Source organism: Musa acuminata, chromosome BXJ1-6, assembly GCF_036884655.1.
Source record: "Musa acuminata AAA Group cultivar baxijiao chromosome BXJ1-6, Cavendish_Baxijiao_AAA, whole genome shotgun sequence".
Lineage (NCBI taxonomy): Eukaryota > Viridiplantae > Streptophyta > Magnoliopsida > Zingiberales > Musaceae > Musa > Musa acuminata.
In genome coordinates, this window is record NC_088332.1 from 46,040,526 (window position 1) to 46,058,086 (window position 17,561).

Below are 17,561 nucleotides of genomic sequence, written 5' to 3' on the forward strand. Positions count from 1 at the left end.
GTAAATGGATCGGTGACCAGAATCCACCCGCGCGTCTGAGATCCGAACCCTCCGGTGCGCCTACCACCTCCCAGTCAGTTATATATTGCCTTGGAATATTTTATTTTGGTAACAAAATGGCTCGAGTCCCACTATGTTGTTGTCACTGCAGGTGAGCAGAATCCATCCACCGGTGCAGAGACTCGCCGGTCAACTAATCTCGATTGTTGCCCGGTCAAATGACTTGAGTGCGATTCCTAATCCTAATCGGCAATTCAGCAAACACTTCAAATGCATTCTTCTCCTCTATCGTTGATTGCCCCGAGAGATTTTCCAATAGTCCATAACACGACCGATCAGTACAGCTCAAGCAGTGAGGCGTACAGAGCAAAAGCATCTCGTCAGCTGCTGCTGCTGGCTAACAAGCTCATGGCCAACGTTGCAAGTTAAGCCGTGGGGGAGTGCTGCTGTCGCAGGGGACAGAGCTGGAATCCGTAATGAGCAAACACATCACAAGCACATGGCGTGGCCACAAACTTACAGACACTTGAAACTTTGTTGACAGAAGGTTTATGCATCTGCCTCAGGTAACCTCCACTATTTCTTGTTTCCAAGTCGGGAATCCTATGGAGTCGGCTACAGACCAGCTTTGAGTTGATAGAAAGAGTACTTGTGTTCCAAGTGAGGGATCTATATGTAGCATGAATTCATCGCACAGCATTGACGGGAGTTGATGAAGGCTCAAATGTGCTGCAAAGATGTCTGTTATCTAGTAATCTTTGCTTTGAAGTTTTTTTCTCTGCCTACTTCTCCATTGAACAGATTGAGATAAAGGTCTTCTGTTTAATCATCATAGGCACCACTTAAGTCTGATAACCATGGTCTTCTCTTTATTCTACCTTTCTTCATTTGGTCCCTGCCATCATGATCTGCAATTGCAAAAGATACTTTGATGACTGGGGGGAAGAGAGAGGGACCAGCAAAGTGGTCATGATACATATGATCTCATGGAGGAGAAGGTTTCCAAAAGCAATTCAACTAAAGCAACATAAAATATAGTTAAATTAGTTCAGTGAGATGCCTCAGATGAAGTCATTTTTCTTCTGGGACAACAATTTGTGTATGATTCTTTTTTCATGCATGAAGCTACAATCTATTTTCTTGAATAAAGGATAGTTATCAATGTCAATGATTTTGATTGCAGAGATCCAATGGTTTCTGAGCTTACTGCTTGAAAGAAAATTCATTGTTGGCAAGGAGAGAATTCATAGCCAGATGACAATTCTTCCTGTAATTAGAAGCCTAATAACTGGAACAAGCTTGGCATTATTAGCTTGACTCAACAGGTAAGCACAAAACATTTGTGCTATTAAGTAGTATAGGATGCTCTATCTGTGGCATCTGTGTAAGACATATTATTCTTACAGTTTTTTTTGGATTAAAGTGCAAGGAGTACAATAAGTTCCTTTCATGATCATGTAAATTTGAGCTGAGCATTTGCTCATCATGCATTACTTAATCGAGACATACTATTCATTGCTCAACTTTTCTCAATTTCTACTCAACATTATATGGTGGTCATATCCATTAGCTCCAGAAAGCATCCCAAAGCACCATTGTATCAAGTAGAAATAAAAAATGTATTCTGATACCCATTCACAATTATATAGCAGAGAAGAAAACTTAAACTAGTATCCTTTCAAGATGATTGATGTATCAGTTATGTTGAGCTAAATCAAAAACAAAACTGAAGATTCTCACCTTCCTTCAAATTATAGATAAATATCCTTGAGAGTTCCACAGCAATTTCTCTTAGCAAGATATAAAGAAGTAAACAGCAAGGAAGTTGCAATTATTCCATCAGACACTAAGCTTAGGAAGTCTTTTTATGTTATTAACTTTTCCTTTACATATCAAATACAGCGCAACTATTGGAAAATGACCCAGTTACATCATGTGCTCATATCCACAGAAAAACCAACTATTCTGTTCTTGCAACATGAACATGCCCATTTTCTTTGGAATGATCAGGTGCACAGTTACAGATTAGAAGAACTTCAGCATCATCAAACTTTATCTGATTCATCGTTAATCTTCATATATCAGGATAGAAAAGCAAGAGAGATTCAACCTAAATCTACTAACTACTGAGATCACTTTCACTTAAGCTTCCTTCCGCGTAGGAAATTCCTGCAGTAGCAACACAGCTTGTTTCGATGTGAGTCTTTGTACAGAAAATGGAAGTTATTATTTACTCCTTTAGCATTATTATGAACTTATAGAACCTAGCAACCAAATCAGCGACTACATTAAGTGTAACAAATGAATACATGATGAGACCAATATGGTTGAGAGGGGATTTGCTTACAATATCAAACACCCATGTCGTGACTTTTTCTTCTTCTTGTCTTTTCTTTTTGTGGGAGGCTGAATAACGACTTTGATGGCAGCATCGAAAACTGCCTTGACATTCTGCAGAAGGGAAAAGAAGCTTTAAGGCTGTTCTGATTGTAAAAGCATGCTCACAACAAGCATTAAAAGTCTATGAATCTGATACTGCAGAGACAAGTCAGAGCATAATGAACAAGTCAGGATTACGAAACCAGGTCTGGTTGGTAACTTATAAAAATACGTGAAATATCCAATGACTACAGGAAAAAAAAGAGAATGATGAGAGTAAAATTCAAAGCCTACCTGTTGAGTTTTTGAGCTGCATTCTATGTAATATGCAGTGCCGATCTGCTTACGGAGTTCCTCTCCCTGGCATCAAGAAGCATGGATCAAAAGCTGCAATTATCATTGCTCGAAACACAATGAACTCACACTCAAGTGGATATAGTACCTGTGCAGTAGTAACAGGCACCACACCAGGATGATCTGCCAAATAGTACTTATCTTCACGAAGATCTGCAGATTATTGTAATGAATACCATGATGAAACAAGATACCATAGTTGAAAATGGCATTTTGATAGAGGAATGTCATATGAAATTATGGAACCACTTGTAGTGATTATATCATTGGCATCATTGAACATTGATATCTTTGATTTTAGTTTTTGGTTTGAGATATAATTTTTGCTTTTTTTTTTGGCATTTTGAGGTGAGAAATGAGAAGGCATATACAGACAGTAAAACTAATTATCTTTAGAACATGGATTATATCTCTCCAATGATAAAGCCTACAGTGGAAACCTACTCGACTTCTTCCTTGATCCCCTTCCTACACTCAATTCTCCTAAGCATATCCCTTTTCATCTTGATTTCTTTCCTTACATTTTCCTGTCTTAAAACTGTCATGCAATTTTGGTTAATTTTACATCATATGGAGATCATTGGTTAAACACTTTAAGTCATTGGACAAACTAGAAACATAGGAATTCAGACACTTGAATGCTATAAAGACCAGTGTCATGAATCATGGCTCTGCTAAAGTAGCTCATCATGAAGAAAGAATAATGTAACTATAAGTGGTTTTTAAGTCACTAGTGACTTGTTTCTCTTGCTGCCTGAACATTTTGTCATACTCTAAATTTGGTTTTAGCACTTCATCTGATTGTTGTTCCATGAATGCATGTGCTTAAACTAGTTAAGTTATGGTTCTTACATGACAGCTAAACTGCTACCACTATACCAACGCACTTTCCATGCCTTGTGGACTTTGTGAGGATGGAGTCATTGAAGATGATCTAAACCCTCTCAACACATACCAAATCTAATACAACCCAAAGCCTTTTGCTTATATATTAAGTCAAACAAAAAAATTGGTAGTGGCCAGATCCATACTCAAATTTCTCTATTCCATATGAATGGATATATCAAATATGAAGATGACATAATCGACCATTTTAGGCATAGTTTCTAAACCATACAAAACATATGAAACCTTCTAATTCTGTCAAGAGATTGGAAAACAAGTTCCATCTAGAACTTCTAATTGAAAACAAGTGACAAAAGAATCATCTTGTGAGTAAACTTCTTTTTTCTTCAGAAAAAATTCCAAAGACTAACTTAAGGTGGTAAGTTTCTGGCGATATGGAGTTCATTTACTGATGAACCTGATGGATTCTTTACATTCTCCTAATAGAAAGACAAATGACTCCACATTAATAGACCTTGTGTCTCTTGTTTTGCAGGCAGATCTGAACAAAATTATGCCGGAAGAGTGTTCATAATAAACATGATTCGACAACTATCGAAACTACTAATAGCTATTGTAAGAATCTGATGCTTATTCTGGTGTTCCACATATCTAACTTAGGGAATGTGGAAAGCTTCAGGTGGAAAGTTCCAGCATTATTCAGTTCATTTACTGATAAATCTGATGGATTTTTTATATTCTCCTAACACAGAGACAAATTGACTCCTCGACATTACCTGACCTTGTTGTCTCTTGTTTTGCAGGCAGATCTGAACAAAATTATGCTGGAAAAGAGTTCATAGTAAACGTGATTCAACAACTATCAAAACAATTAATAGCTGGTGTAAAATCTTGATGCTTACTCTGGCGTTCCATGTACCCAACTTAGGGAATGTGGAAAGTTTAAGGTGAAAAGTTTCCAGCATTACCCAGTTCATTTACTGATGAATCTGATGGATTCTTTATATTCTCCTAATAGAAAGACAAATGACTCCTTGACATGAATTGGCCTTATGTCTTTTGTTTTGCAGGCAGATCTGAACATAATTATGCTGGAAATAGTTCATAGTAAACATCATTCAACAACAAAATTATCACTAGCTGGTATGAGAATCTGAAGCTTATTCTGTTGTTCCACATACCCAACTTAGTCCCAACCAGGACAACAGGAACTCCAGGAGCATAATGATGAAGCTCAGGTATCCACTGAAACCACCAGCAGAAGAAACATAAGATCAGCATGCTGAATACTACTGCAAAGGATCAAACAGCACAACAAAGCCATGGCCAATCTTTTCACCTTCTTCAGAACATTCTCATAGCTCGCCCGGCTCACCAACGAGAAAGCCAGCACAAATACATCTGCTCCTCGATAGCTTAATGGCCTCAATCTGTTGTAAGAGAGAGGAAAGAGAATATTAAGGAGTGTGTGACAAGTGGGAGTGTAAACGATAAATAGGGGTGTGAGAGAAGTCAATTGAGTCCTACGGGAGTGTGGCGTGATGGGTGTCCGAATCCAAAGGGTGTGGTGTTCACAGATCTTTGGATTCACAGAAAGGGAAGCTGGGAGATGAAGAGACTTGAGTGGCAGTATTATCCTTAGGATTCCAAATAGCTGGCATTCTTTTGACAGCTTTCTCATAGTAAATGAAATATACATGTTTTTTCTTTAAGATGTAAAAAATTCTTCCCTTGTAGTGTATAATGTGTCTTTCAATCCGATAAATATTTTTTTATTCCTAAAGTCAGTGTCGAATTAAAAAATCTTAGTGTAGAAAGATTTTTCTGTACCAAACAAAAATTTAAAATTAGGATTTAATTATTTTATAATTATGTTATATATCTTTATATTTTGGTAAGAAAAATATTTTGATGTTTTAGATTTCTCTCTTGCTATTAAGGAATTCTCCTCCTAACAAAGGTTTTACAAGTTCAATTTTTTTGTTATTAAGGAATTCTCCTCCATGGATAAAAGTTAAATTTTTTACTATGAGGATGCTCAGAATTGGATCTCAACTTAACTATAGATTTCTTGCACATCATAAATAATCTATCACTCTATATTTACTAGAGCGAAATATTAAAAAACTCGATACATAGAATAATTAAACTCTTAAATTCAAAAAGTGATCATCCTAAATTTATATAAAAATAGAAAAATAATCTCGCCCTAGTAATTCTAAAGAATTTTAGAAAGATTGGATGGAAATTTAATGAGTTATACTTGATTATCGATTTAATCCAAAAATATTCTATTTAAAATTTATTTATTATAAAATTATAAAAGAATTAAATATTAAATATTTTAAGATCATGTGCTAATAATTTTAGAGAAATTTTGACTTATTTGATGAAAATAGTTTAAGGTCATACTCGAATAACACTCGTGTTAATTCAATAAATTTTGATATGATTCGATCATAATCAACAAGTCCTCCAATAAATACCTTTTTTTTTTTTGATAAATTACCAAGCATATTAGCTTGTTTGCTACTTGGTTCTTCTACAGCTGTATCTTATTTTTCTTTTCTTTTTGTCAAGAGTTTAAGATTATTTATTTAATGACTTGAGATCCCATCATGGTCAAAGTGTTGGGGATTCAAGATTATGTCCACTTGTCTAATAGATTGCACTTTGCTAAGGACAGGACAATAAAGAATAATTCACCAGAAACCAACAGAAATGGTTTTTCTTATCCTGTATTAGCTGGCATTCCATCTAGATTTAGATTCATTCATTGTCTTCCTCTCCTTATGTTTCTCTCACCAAAGAGAGAAAGAGAGAGAGAGAGAGAGTAGCACCATAGAAAATTAACCCATTTGGCTTCTCAATAAAAAAAGTGTTTCCTCTATTATAACATCATGTAGAAGACCAATCTTGAAGGATTGCAATGTGTTTGTTCATGGCCCAGATTAGTTAACTTAGAAGATAAGGTTGCAAAGTTCAAGAAAGATCATAGAATACTAACCTAAAGAAAGCCTATGGAACTAAGTAGGCTTCATGCTGGAATGATTAGAGAGTAAGCAAATGACTCATTGACAAATAGAAACAGTTTGAAGATGAAGTGATCAAAGGGAAAAGGAGTCTAAATCTTCTATTTCTTAATTGGAAGCCAGGCTGACAATAATTCAAATACTGCCACAAGACTGACATCCTTCTAGCCTGAGATCATGCAAGTAGTTCATGGGTGAGACCAGTTGGCCAAACTCTTGTTTTTCCTGGCATCAAAAGCCTCTATTTTGCTTATCTCTCTACCTTAAATTTCAATGATCTGACATGAGTTATTTTATTGAATCTTGTCACATTTAAAGTTGGAGAAGAGTTATATAGAAGATTAACCCAAAAATCAGGGAGATGTTGAGGGTGAATTGATCCAAATCCTCAAAATGACTTGATCGGAAGCAAATATCTTTCTTGTTTGAAAGGTTCAATATGTTTAATTTTAACTTTAATTATTTATGTAAAACTTATATCTGAAATATTTTTTATGATGTTTAAGTTAGTTTATGCATTAAAAAAATCAATATAAAATATACTTATACTTGAAGAGGTCCTACTTTGATATTATTTATTTATCCGAATCCTAGCAAAACTCTTTCGTGTTTGAAAGGTTAAATATTTTTTTTGATGGTGTCCCTCTAATATTTAAGTTAGTTTATACATTAAAAAAATGATATGAAATATACTTATACTATTTATAAGTATTTATTTTGTAATCACCGCCGATCATAAAGAATTAAGTGTATTAAGAGAAAAATAAAATTTCTTTAGATGTCATTCTAACATTGACACATCAAGTTAGTATGTCTTTTTTTAGATTTTGGTCCGATGATCTAATTGGTGATTCGATCTTATTATTACTCAATTAGATTTTCGATACCCAAATAATACCTATAAATATTCGATATTTTTCATCGTAAATAATGTTTAGGATGCAAAACAAATACAATTAGATTTTGGACCGGATCGGACTTTGGGAACGTTTCGGGTTGTCGGATCGAATCGTTGCCAATTGGATCCGGGTCTAGCAGGGTCAAATATCCGAATCTAGCGCGTCCGACGGGGAAGGAGGAGGCGCGAGCGAGCGACGAAGCGATCGAGGGGTTCATCGCCTCATCACCGTCATCGGCTCTCTTCGGTTCATGCGTGGAGAAGATGGGCGCCGCTGATGCGGAGATCGAGGAGTTGTTGGACCGGAAGAAGTCGGTCAAGAACCCTCTCGTCCCCGTTGGTACATCTCCCCCCTTGTTATTTCCTTTCTCGAGTCCAAATCCTCCATCTTGTCTTAGCGTCAAAGGATCTGGTTTGAGGATCGCATCGATTGTTTCTATTAAAGGATTAACACAAATTGTGGACGATACATGGTCGAGGACAGGTTCTTTTGGTGGTTTAGTTTGGTATAGCTTTCTTTTGGGGAAGAAGAGAACCTCCTTTTCGAGCTAGAAAGTAATGCGCTAATGCTGCTGCGAAATCGTGACGGTATATGTTTCTCTATTATATTTCTGGGATTGATTGAGTGGTATAGAGTTATTGGTGCAGCTTGGGGCTCAAAATTTAGGTTTTGCTGTCATGAACGGATTGGATTGGGAATTTGACGTTTAAGCCTAGTTCTTTGACGTTTAGTGAAACGTGTCATTGGTTTTGTTTTGATATTTTCTTTTTGGTTCAAATTTGCAGAGGACTTTATGTATGATTGTCAATTTGGTTCAAATTTTGAGTGCTGCTAGTGTGTGAATGGTTGCCCTGTTGGACTAATTCGGTTAGTAAATCAGTCATACTGGTGCCGCGAAATTAGAAGGACAGTTTTGTTGAAAGAGGAGGTGAATTGTTATCAGTTGCTACCAATTTTGTTGAAATGGGAGATGAATTGTTATCAGCTGCCCTTATTACTGAATTGGTGATTGCAAAAGTACTATTCGATTGAGTGAGCCTTCAAGCAAATTGATGTCTATATGATCTCAGAGAATGTAATTGCTTTTTGAGATATATCTTCTATATATCCCGAAACACCCATTGTCGTTCTTCCCCAACGAATGAGGTTTGTGCCAGACCGTTTTCATTCTCATTTGTGCAGCTTTTATATTATTCTCTACCAATTTTGGCTCTTAGATTTTTTTATGTGCCGGCTTACTAGACTAGTAATCCCAAAAAGAAATGTTCATCAACTTTTGATCTGTTACCGTTCAGCCCCCGCGCATATTATAATTCATTTCTGAATCTCTTGTGTCCAAAGCAGACAACCATCTGAAGTCTAATTAAGATTCTGCTCAAAGTGATCACATGTTAAGAAAACTATTTCAAGTAATTCTTGCCTAACTAGAAAAAAGGCCTTCGAATCAACTGCAGTTATTTTATGTTTCCAACTTTCCATAAGTTTCCATTATCGATAATGCTGCAACTTTTTCCAGGGATAACTCTTTAATATCAGAGACAAAACCTTTTAACATTTATCAGAGAAAGAAGTACTTCATGTATGTCTGAATTGTTTTCGTGATATTCGTATTTCATCATTTAATATCACCAGAAAACATAAGAGTATATTCTCATAAATTTTCATTTATGGACATCGTTGCTTCAGATAGAACAATCAGAATCAAGGCAAATTGTATTATCAATATGGTATATCTTCAAACTGAGAACATGTACTAAAAAAGAAAGGTCTATCAGTTGATGGATGATTTTCAGGCCTGGTGTTGGAAATGTTTCCTAGGGGCTAGCCTCGTGTCCTATTATAATCTCTTACTTTAAATCTTGCATCTGATTTTCTGAGCTTACTACCCTATGCACTATGTGATAATAAAAAATAGTCTTATATCAGATATAGACTACAACATGAGAATATGTAATCATTAATTATCTACAGAATGTACCTCTTGATTATTCCTAACCTGGGGCTTGGCCTATAGTTTATATTTGGGTTATGACAAAAATTGTATCCGATGATTAATTATTTATGGCATGTGGCTCACATTAGGATTTACTGAATTTTCAATATGATGAAGATAGGTACCATGAAAGGACGGCGTTTCATAATGCCTCTGGATGTGGCAGTTTTTGCTGGCCTCCAACTTACATGAAAAAAATTTCTGGTTATATGAGGGCTTAATTCTAGGTACACCTCAATGAAGCATGCACTTGACAGTTAATCTGAAGATTTACTATTTTTTATTATATTGTGTAGCAAATCATATGATGTCTTATTCAGATCAAACCAGACAATATATCAACTTTAATTGGGTTTTTAGCATAGGCAAATCAATTGAGAAGGTTGATTTAGTTTCATGGATTTAGTTTCCCAAGTTTTGTAATTTGGTAACGAATTTGTTTAAACTATGTGGTGGATTCTTATAAAGAGACAATTTTGTAAGGTTTTATGAGCATATTTATGGATCACAACATTTCACTATTTTTTTAACTCAATTTTGGACAAGTATCAAATTTCTTGGTCTGAATAACTTATTATCTTAGGATATCTTTATTAGTGGTTATGCAGAACATGATTCATAACGGTTCACAAGATAGTTAAAAGGTTCGAGTGAGCTCTACCTGATCTAATAATATCAAGTAGAACAAGGCATTAAATTATTTGGAAGGTTGTCACCTTTAATATATGTCTACTACTCCATCCCGATGGTTCCATCCGTCAGTTTCCCTATTTGCAGTTTTCTGACACTGGAACTTGGTAATGGCTGTTAAAATATGTAAGTAGATTTGCCTACTTTCTTTTGGTAACAGTGTTGCATTAATTTTAAGTACCAAATAGGAGTTAATAATGTTAATGCTTTCAGTATTTCCTTACATTCAAATTGATCGATGAAGTTCTCAGGTGCACTTATTACTGCTGGTGTACTTACGGCGGGTCTAATTAGCTTCAGGCAAGGAAATTCCCAGCTGGGTCAGAAGCTGATGAGGGCTCGTGTTGTAGTTCAAGGTGCAACAGTTGCATTGATGGTTGGCAGTGCTTACTACTATGGGGAACACTTTAGGGGCTCTAAGAATGAAAATTAGATGATCTTGCATATTCACCCCCAAATATTTGTTCCCGGAGAATTATCTCTAGCTAAGAATATTGTTTTGCGTGAGACGTCCGTTAACCAGGCCAACTGCAATAGTTAATCGCCAACGAAAATCAGTAGTCCTTTAGTTTTTGCCAAGTTTCTTTGTATTTGAATTAATAAATATTCTTCCAGCAATTTGACATAGGATTTTCCAATGTACTCATCAAATTTGCTGTTCTCTAACATACGTTGCACAATGAAGGAATCAATCCATGCTATTTTTTGTTTTGTCCACTGCTTTTTTGTTGGATCATGCCAAAGAAAATTGAAGATTCTGCAAAATAGGCAAAGGAAGTGATAAAGTAGAAAGGATGGAAAAGGACTTGTCCATTAAATGAAATGGAGTCACACCTTGGTCGTGGCCAAATCCATGTTGGGTGGTCCTCCAATTTCTCTGCTCATTTCTTTGGAGTTGACTACAAGTAGCAGGATAGGCAGTGTCCTTTCAGCTGGGTAACAACTCTTCTTTTGGTGTAAAGTGATCAGTTCCAGTTTTTGTTGTGGCAATCTTGTGAAACCTTGAGTCAGAAATAAAAGATAAAGCTAGTCCCTTGTTGCTTGATTTGTCTCATACATCATGATTTTTATTCTCCAATTTCCATCTTTCTCTCCTTACTGTTCCCAAATTTCCCCTGCAAATTCTTTGTTTTTCTGTGGTTTCATGACACTTTCTTTTGACTAAGATTAGCATCATCATGTACAGACTTTTTATTCATACTCAAACAAGAAATTGAAACTAAAGTCATCATGTCTCATCCATCATGATTTTTATTCTCCAATTTCCATCTTCTCCTCCTTACTGTTCCCAAATTCCCCTGCAAATTCTTGGTTTTTCTGTGGTTTCATGACTCTTTCTTTTGACTAAGATTAGCATCATCATGTACAGACTTTTTATTCATTCTCAAACAAGAAATTGAAACTAAAGTCATCTCAAGGACTTGAACATTTTCTGTGAATCTTTATCATGCAACTTCTGAGATCAGGGGTCTTTCTTCCTTTCATGGTTGCCATTTGCTCTCTAGAATTGCACACAGATGTGGACATTTTACTGTATCTTCTCTTCCACATTACCAACTTAAATTATGGTTTGATAATATTGAAACAAGTCACAGATTTATAGATATTATGTTAGATGATCTTAGGCTACAACTTGGAAAACTAGTTCTTTCAGCCATCTAATGGCTACAATGTCTCCTGAAGTCTGAGGTTGAAGACCTGCATCAGTTGTACAAAATCTGTATAATTTGGTGGAAAATCTTGTACCAAATGTGTTTGCTTATTTCCAAGTTATGCTATGGTGCTGGTTAATTGAAGTTGGGTAATGAATAGGAATAAAGACTAAATTCCAAGGGAGCACCATGTCATCCTCAGTACAAAACCACATGGTCATTCATTAGAATTAATGCATTCACTGGCTTGTATAATGATTTTGCCTCTCTGCCACTGTGACAGTAAACTAACTTAGCAAGTTGTACAGATCCAAGTTCAAAAAAACTTGGTCTTTCTTTTCTCTCACAATGTGACCCATGATGGGCAGTCCTTTAGACATACTACTGCCACAGATAACAATGTGTATTTCTGCAGATCATGATGAAAGCTGTATTCATAGAAATTAAATGTTTGCTGTTATACTACATCTTCATTTTCTTTGATGGAATAGATGTTATTATTCTTCTGATGTCAAGCACAATCATTTTTGTTAACTTTTTGAAAGAACTAGAGGGGAACACCCCCTCCCCTGAAAGCCAGATGTTAAGCACAATTGATGTAGAATTCATGTTTGCCAGTAGCAATCAAACCATAGAACTTAGTCTTTCAAGCCTTATACAAGAAATGTTTTGCTTAGAGATACAAAGTGCCAAATCAAAATATATATAATACTCAGAGTGTGGCTTTGCTCCATGTGACCTTTTCCACACAGCAGAGGTTATTGACAGGAACAGCTGTTTTCAGTGTCTTCCAAAGCCTGTACTCAACACAAAGCCAGAGGGCTATAGCAGTGGCCAAATGCGCAGATGCTGCTCTCATCAACAGAATCCACTCCCCATCATCCTATAAATGACCAACTTACAGTAGAAGAAGACCTTTGGATATCCTAAGCTGAGGTTTATGACTAAGCATCTTTGGAACTTTCAGGGGATTGGGAAGCTACAGGATCACAAGATGACATCAAGTTTTCTCCACAGGTTGGGCCCTGTCAGTGCTCTCTGACTTCCTAGTTGAAGCTTGAAACATAGGAAAGCTCAAGGCAAGTAGATGATAATTTTCTTGTTCTCTTCTGAGCTGAAACTGAAGGCAATGCCCATCTAAATCTTCATCAGAACATGTGAAAGCACAACACAGGGCAAGTAGATGCTTGATGTGTGTTTCTTGGATCTTCTACTCGTCAACTATCTCCCGAACGTACCTTCTAACATCAGCAGTGGAATGAATCAGGTGCATGTCGAGGAACACACCAAGATTTGCAGTAGATGAAATGGAAGAGAAGCAAGAGAAAGATGGTCTTGAAGGAGCCATGCTTCATGCATCCTCCAAATCTGGCCATAGCCATGGCAAGCCCCCATCAAAGGCAGCAGCAGCGTCTGCACATGTAGGAGGAAACTTGCCCCTCCTCTCAGACCATTGCCAGATCTTCGACACAGAGAAGCTCTCATCTCTGTAGCCAACGCCCAACCTCATCCCCTCATTGCTCACAGCTTCCCCACTGTACCCTGTTCCTCTGTCGTCTCCGTTCCTTGCGGTGCCAGAAAGAGTCACTTGGAGGTTGGAGTCAGCGACCACATACTGATACGAGCCCATGGAGAAGCAGCGCCTGGCATCCAAATTGCTGCTGCTGGTCTCCCCCACTTCTCTCCTCACGCTCTCGACGTCGATGCCGATGCCATCATCATTGACGTCGATGTCGACATCGACGCTGAGGTCTCCATCACTCAGGTTCTTGAACTTACCCAGCCTCACAGGGAACACCCTCTTCTCCGCCGCAATGTCATCTCCGTCGGCATCCCGGGGAGCCGAGAATCCCTCCTCCTCCCCCTCTTCCTCCCTCGGGTCGTCGAGATCAAACATGGGATTCTCCACCGTCAGCCCCTGCAGGAATATGGCTCCCCGGCAGAGCGGGCAGGTGGAGTTGGAGAGCAGCCACGCGTCGATGCAGTTGAGGTGGAATGCGTGGCCGCACCCCGGCAACAGTCGGAGCTTGTCTTCCGGGGCGAACTCGGATAAGCAGACAGCGCAGTCGAACGGGTCCTTGGAGCCAAGGATCTCCTTGTAGAGGAACAGCGGTAGCGCGTCGATGAAGGCCTGGTCCAGGCCGGAGTCATGGAGGTGGAACAGCTGCTGGAGCTGGCGTTGGAGGGAACCGGAGCCACCGGAGAGATCGGCGGCGCGGCGGCGCGCATTGGAGTGCGGGGAAGATGAGGTGGCGGCGGAGGAAGGTCGCTTCCTGATGAGGAACCTCACCAAGAGATGGAGGAGGCCGGAGACGAAGAAGATGAGTGCGAGAATGACTATGGTGAAGAGGGCTGCTGGGCTTATCCTGCTGCTTGCGGAGGATGCTGTTGGCGGAGCTTGGGATGACGGGAATGGGAATGAGTCCCTTCTCAAGATGCTAAGACCAGGAGGAGGATGAGCTCCGTGCCTGTTCTTGCCATGGGAGAGAAGCCAAGCCATCTCCTTCCTTGGTGATCTGAGACAAAAACCCAAGTCATCTGAAGACAAAATCACGACTAGTCCAACTCCAGATCACTTGCAAGTCATCAACGAGGAAGGGAGAGCATCTCGAAGGTTCAAGCTCACAACAAGATCACATACCAGAAACCGAAGAGGAAAGCTTGGGAGCTCACAACTACAGACCCAATCCCTCACCATGCGTGCCTCCCTTCCCCAGGAGCAGCATGGAAGAGGAACGAAGACCTCCACTTGCCTGTTCTCGGGAGTGTTCTCCACCTCAGCGGTGGATATTCCTTGGATTTGATGGGTTTGGTGTTAGCTCTCTGGATCTACTCTCAGCTTCCCGTCTTCTTCTTCTTCTTGTTCATGTGCCAACACAGATGTACCATTTGTTAAAGAAAGAAAGAAAGAATGTGCACACCCATGGCCATGGTGGTGGGTATTGTAGTTGAAATTAGATGAGAACAAAAAGCAGTCTTGTCCACTAAAAAGCCTTCGGTTCTACACCTCATAACCCCTGCGCTTCTTATCAGACTACCCTTGTCCCATTAGCTTCACCCTTCTCTCTAGCTTCCCAAACACTCTCTGGTGCAAATCATTTTTGTGGACATCATCAAATGCTGATCGACCATTATTCTCATGTTCTTGACCCATCTGCTGGAGAGGTAAAATGTCTGCAAGCTGATGCCACCATGGATGGAATAGAATTTAGATTCACCAGTTTCAAAACCATCTCATCTCAGCTGCCTAAGGAAAGTAGGATTTGTGGCTGAAGCTACAGTTGTTGGGTCTCCATGGATTGCTTTAGAGGAGAAATGTCTTTGTTTCTTACATTTGGGTTCCAAGTAAATGAGAAGTATTTTCTACAAGTAAAATTATCTACCTATCACTTGTATCGATCGGATTGATATCCTCTCCTCAGTTCAGAATAAAAGAAAAAGAAATCTAACTGATCAATTATTTAGACATCAAATCTTACTGATAAAAGTAAAATCTAGCATAAGATGTTCTAAAAAGAAATGAGGAAAATACTTGCAGTCTATTTCTTTTGGAATTCTGATATTAAGAACTGAAAAATCAAAATAAATGCATGAAAATGTACCACAAACAGTACCTTAAAGATGTCAGAGATTTTAATTTGCCAGCAATTAGTTTAGCACTACAGGTACACATAAATGTGGAAAATGCCAACACAGAAATCTGGCACACAAGTCTCGAAATAGATGTTGGGGAATTAATCCATCGTATAGCTCGATCGTCGATTGCTAATAGGAGATGGATGATATGCCTTTGCTCCAGAAAGAAGCTGAAAAGACAAGGGTTCCTTTTTCTGTGCAAGGAATAGTTAGCTACAGTGGTGACCTGAAAAGAAGAGAGGCTTTGTCTCTCCGAGAAATACTCCAAAGTTAGCAGTGCCCTTTTTGCTACAGTAATATTTTGTATTATATATATATATATATATGAGCGATTTTTTTTAATACATATATATTAAATATTGCCTAATCGATATTTTTAATTTTTTCTTAAATATTATCTCTAATTTAAAAAATATTTAAACTGTCTCTCAAAACTTTTTTACTTGTTGCAGTATTTTGGTCTGCTATAATGTTTTTAATATGTTATAATATTTTAAAATTTATTTTAAAAATATTATAAATAATCTAAATAATTTTTAATCTCAATCAAACTATCTATATACTTAAAAAATATAATCAAAGAGGGTGTCATTTTTTATAACATTTACATATATTTTTAATATATTAATAAAATACCATAAATACTATTGAAAAATATTATAAACTTGTAAAATGACTGAAAACTAGTAAAAAAACAGGCGAAATTCGTTTAGAGGTATTTTATTTTTTTAATTAAATGTATTACTTAGAAAAAAAAAATAAAAGATAGAGTATCATACCTAAAATATGGATATTTTCTGAAAAAAATCACTCTATATATTTCAATACTTACTCCAAAATAACTTTTGAATATTTTCTTTGAAAAAAAGTAGGTTTATGTGAAGACAAATAACAGATTTAGTTATAAGATATAATAAGATAATTGATATATTAATTTTGTTTGGTTCAAATCATTAACTAAAATGTTAAAGTTGAAATTAATAATATTAAATACATTAGATTTTTATAAGTGGATGATAGTTTTACTCTACTTCTTCTAAACTAGGATTGAATTAAGGAATTATAATTTGTTTCACTTAAGGACTTAATCTTATAAAGGCTCGACATAATTGTGATACATGTGAGGCGTATTCTATAATTTTATATGTCATTTTTTACTCATTCTATAATGATTCGACCGTTTGGGCGATGATATAACTAATTTTTTTAATTTTGATCGATCGATATTATCAATCAAAATACTTAAGTTAAGCTTAAGAATAATATATCCATCGGACTCTTATAAATTAATTTTAACCCTAACTCATTTCTATTATAGAATTAAATTGAAGTGTCACAGTAACTCTTAATAATAAAAGGTTTTAAAAAAATCATCTAAATGAAATTGATGTTATATTGCAGCTGCTGGTTGAACAACTACAAATTACCAAGAAGTGCACACTTTCAGGTTGAGTATAAAATTATGGAAGAACTCTGTTTTAAATATGATTGTCTTACTGACAAATCCAAATGGTGGTATTTAAGGGTCTCCATCATCACTTCTGTCACAAATATGTAACAAGGTCAATAGGTTCAGCTTCTCAATGCATCAACTCATCGACAACAAAGTATAACATTTATTCCTATAATCATTTAGTGAAGAGTAGAGATGTGCAGTAAATATTTTTATGAAAGAGGACAAGATGGAAACAGATTGACTGACTGTGACCAAAGAACAAACATGAGCTGGATATGCATATTATATTACATAGGCATGTCCCATTTGACAGACACTGAAGAAAAAGTAAGAGTTGCTGTAAGTTTTGGCATGCAAATAGCAAGGAGAAGAAGTTTTAGTCTCATGAACACAATGTCCTGCATAAATTTGTGTTTTATCTGACTGTTGGAGAAACATGCATGTATAATATGAGCTTTGAAGTCTACTTTTTGTTGTCTTCAAACTCTATACAGGGATGAATCTTGAACAGGGACATGATGTGATCTGCTCCAGGCATCAATAGCAAGTGTGTTACTGGATAACATGTGGCGCTTAAGCTTGACCTCCATTACTGAGACTTAACTGGGGCTCTACTCTTCAACT

The 17,561-nt window shown here is 37.0% G+C and overlaps 2 protein-coding genes and 1 non-coding gene across 4 annotated transcripts; 1 reads left to right on the forward strand and 2 right to left on the reverse strand.

Moving 5' to 3' along the window:
• Positions 1-1,717: 1,717 nt before the first annotated feature.
• On the reverse strand, positions 1,718-5,150 carry LOC135677368 (rac-like GTP-binding protein 3; the record flags this gene model as incomplete). Its single annotated transcript, XM_065189621.1, has 7 exons — positions 1,718-2,169; positions 2,348-2,451; positions 2,674-2,739; positions 2,822-2,886; positions 4,761-4,824; positions 4,919-5,009; positions 5,107-5,150. Coding segments are annotated over 7 exons (465 nt in total), but the record flags the coding sequence as incomplete, so codon positions are not given.
• Positions 5,151-7,708: 2,558 nt separating this feature from the next.
• Positions 7,709-10,583, forward strand: LOC103989985 (uncharacterized). The gene is made up of 3 exons (XR_010514675.1): positions 7,709-7,849; positions 8,296-8,656; positions 10,445-10,583. It is a non-coding gene; the product is annotated as an uncharacterized LOC103989985 (transcript).
• Positions 10,584-12,428: 1,845 nt separating this feature from the next.
• On the reverse strand, positions 12,429-14,844 carry LOC103989984 (RING-H2 finger protein ATL46-like). Of its 2 annotated transcripts, none has more exons than XM_065189622.1 (2): positions 14,487-14,844; positions 12,429-14,383 (listed from the first exon to the last, which is right to left on the reverse strand). In XM_065189622.1, exon 2 carries the CDS (start codon positions 14,343-14,345, stop codon positions 13,197-13,199), a length of 1,149 nt encoding a protein of 382 aa, XP_065045694.1. In that variant the 5' UTR covers positions 14,346-14,383; positions 14,487-14,844; the 3' UTR covers positions 12,429-13,196. The 2 variants fall into 2 exon arrangements, with proteins under 2 accessions (XP_065045694.1, XP_009407245.1); XM_009408970.3 differs by having other exon boundaries at positions 12,429-14,361; positions 14,487-14,842.
• Positions 14,845-17,561: the final 2,717 nt, after the last annotated feature.

Excerpts from the sequence above, each read along its gene's own strand:
- LOC103989984 (XM_065189622.1), bottom strand. The coding sequence starts at position 14,345 with ATGGCTTGGCTTCTCTCCCATGGCAAGAACAGGCACGGAGCTCATCCT.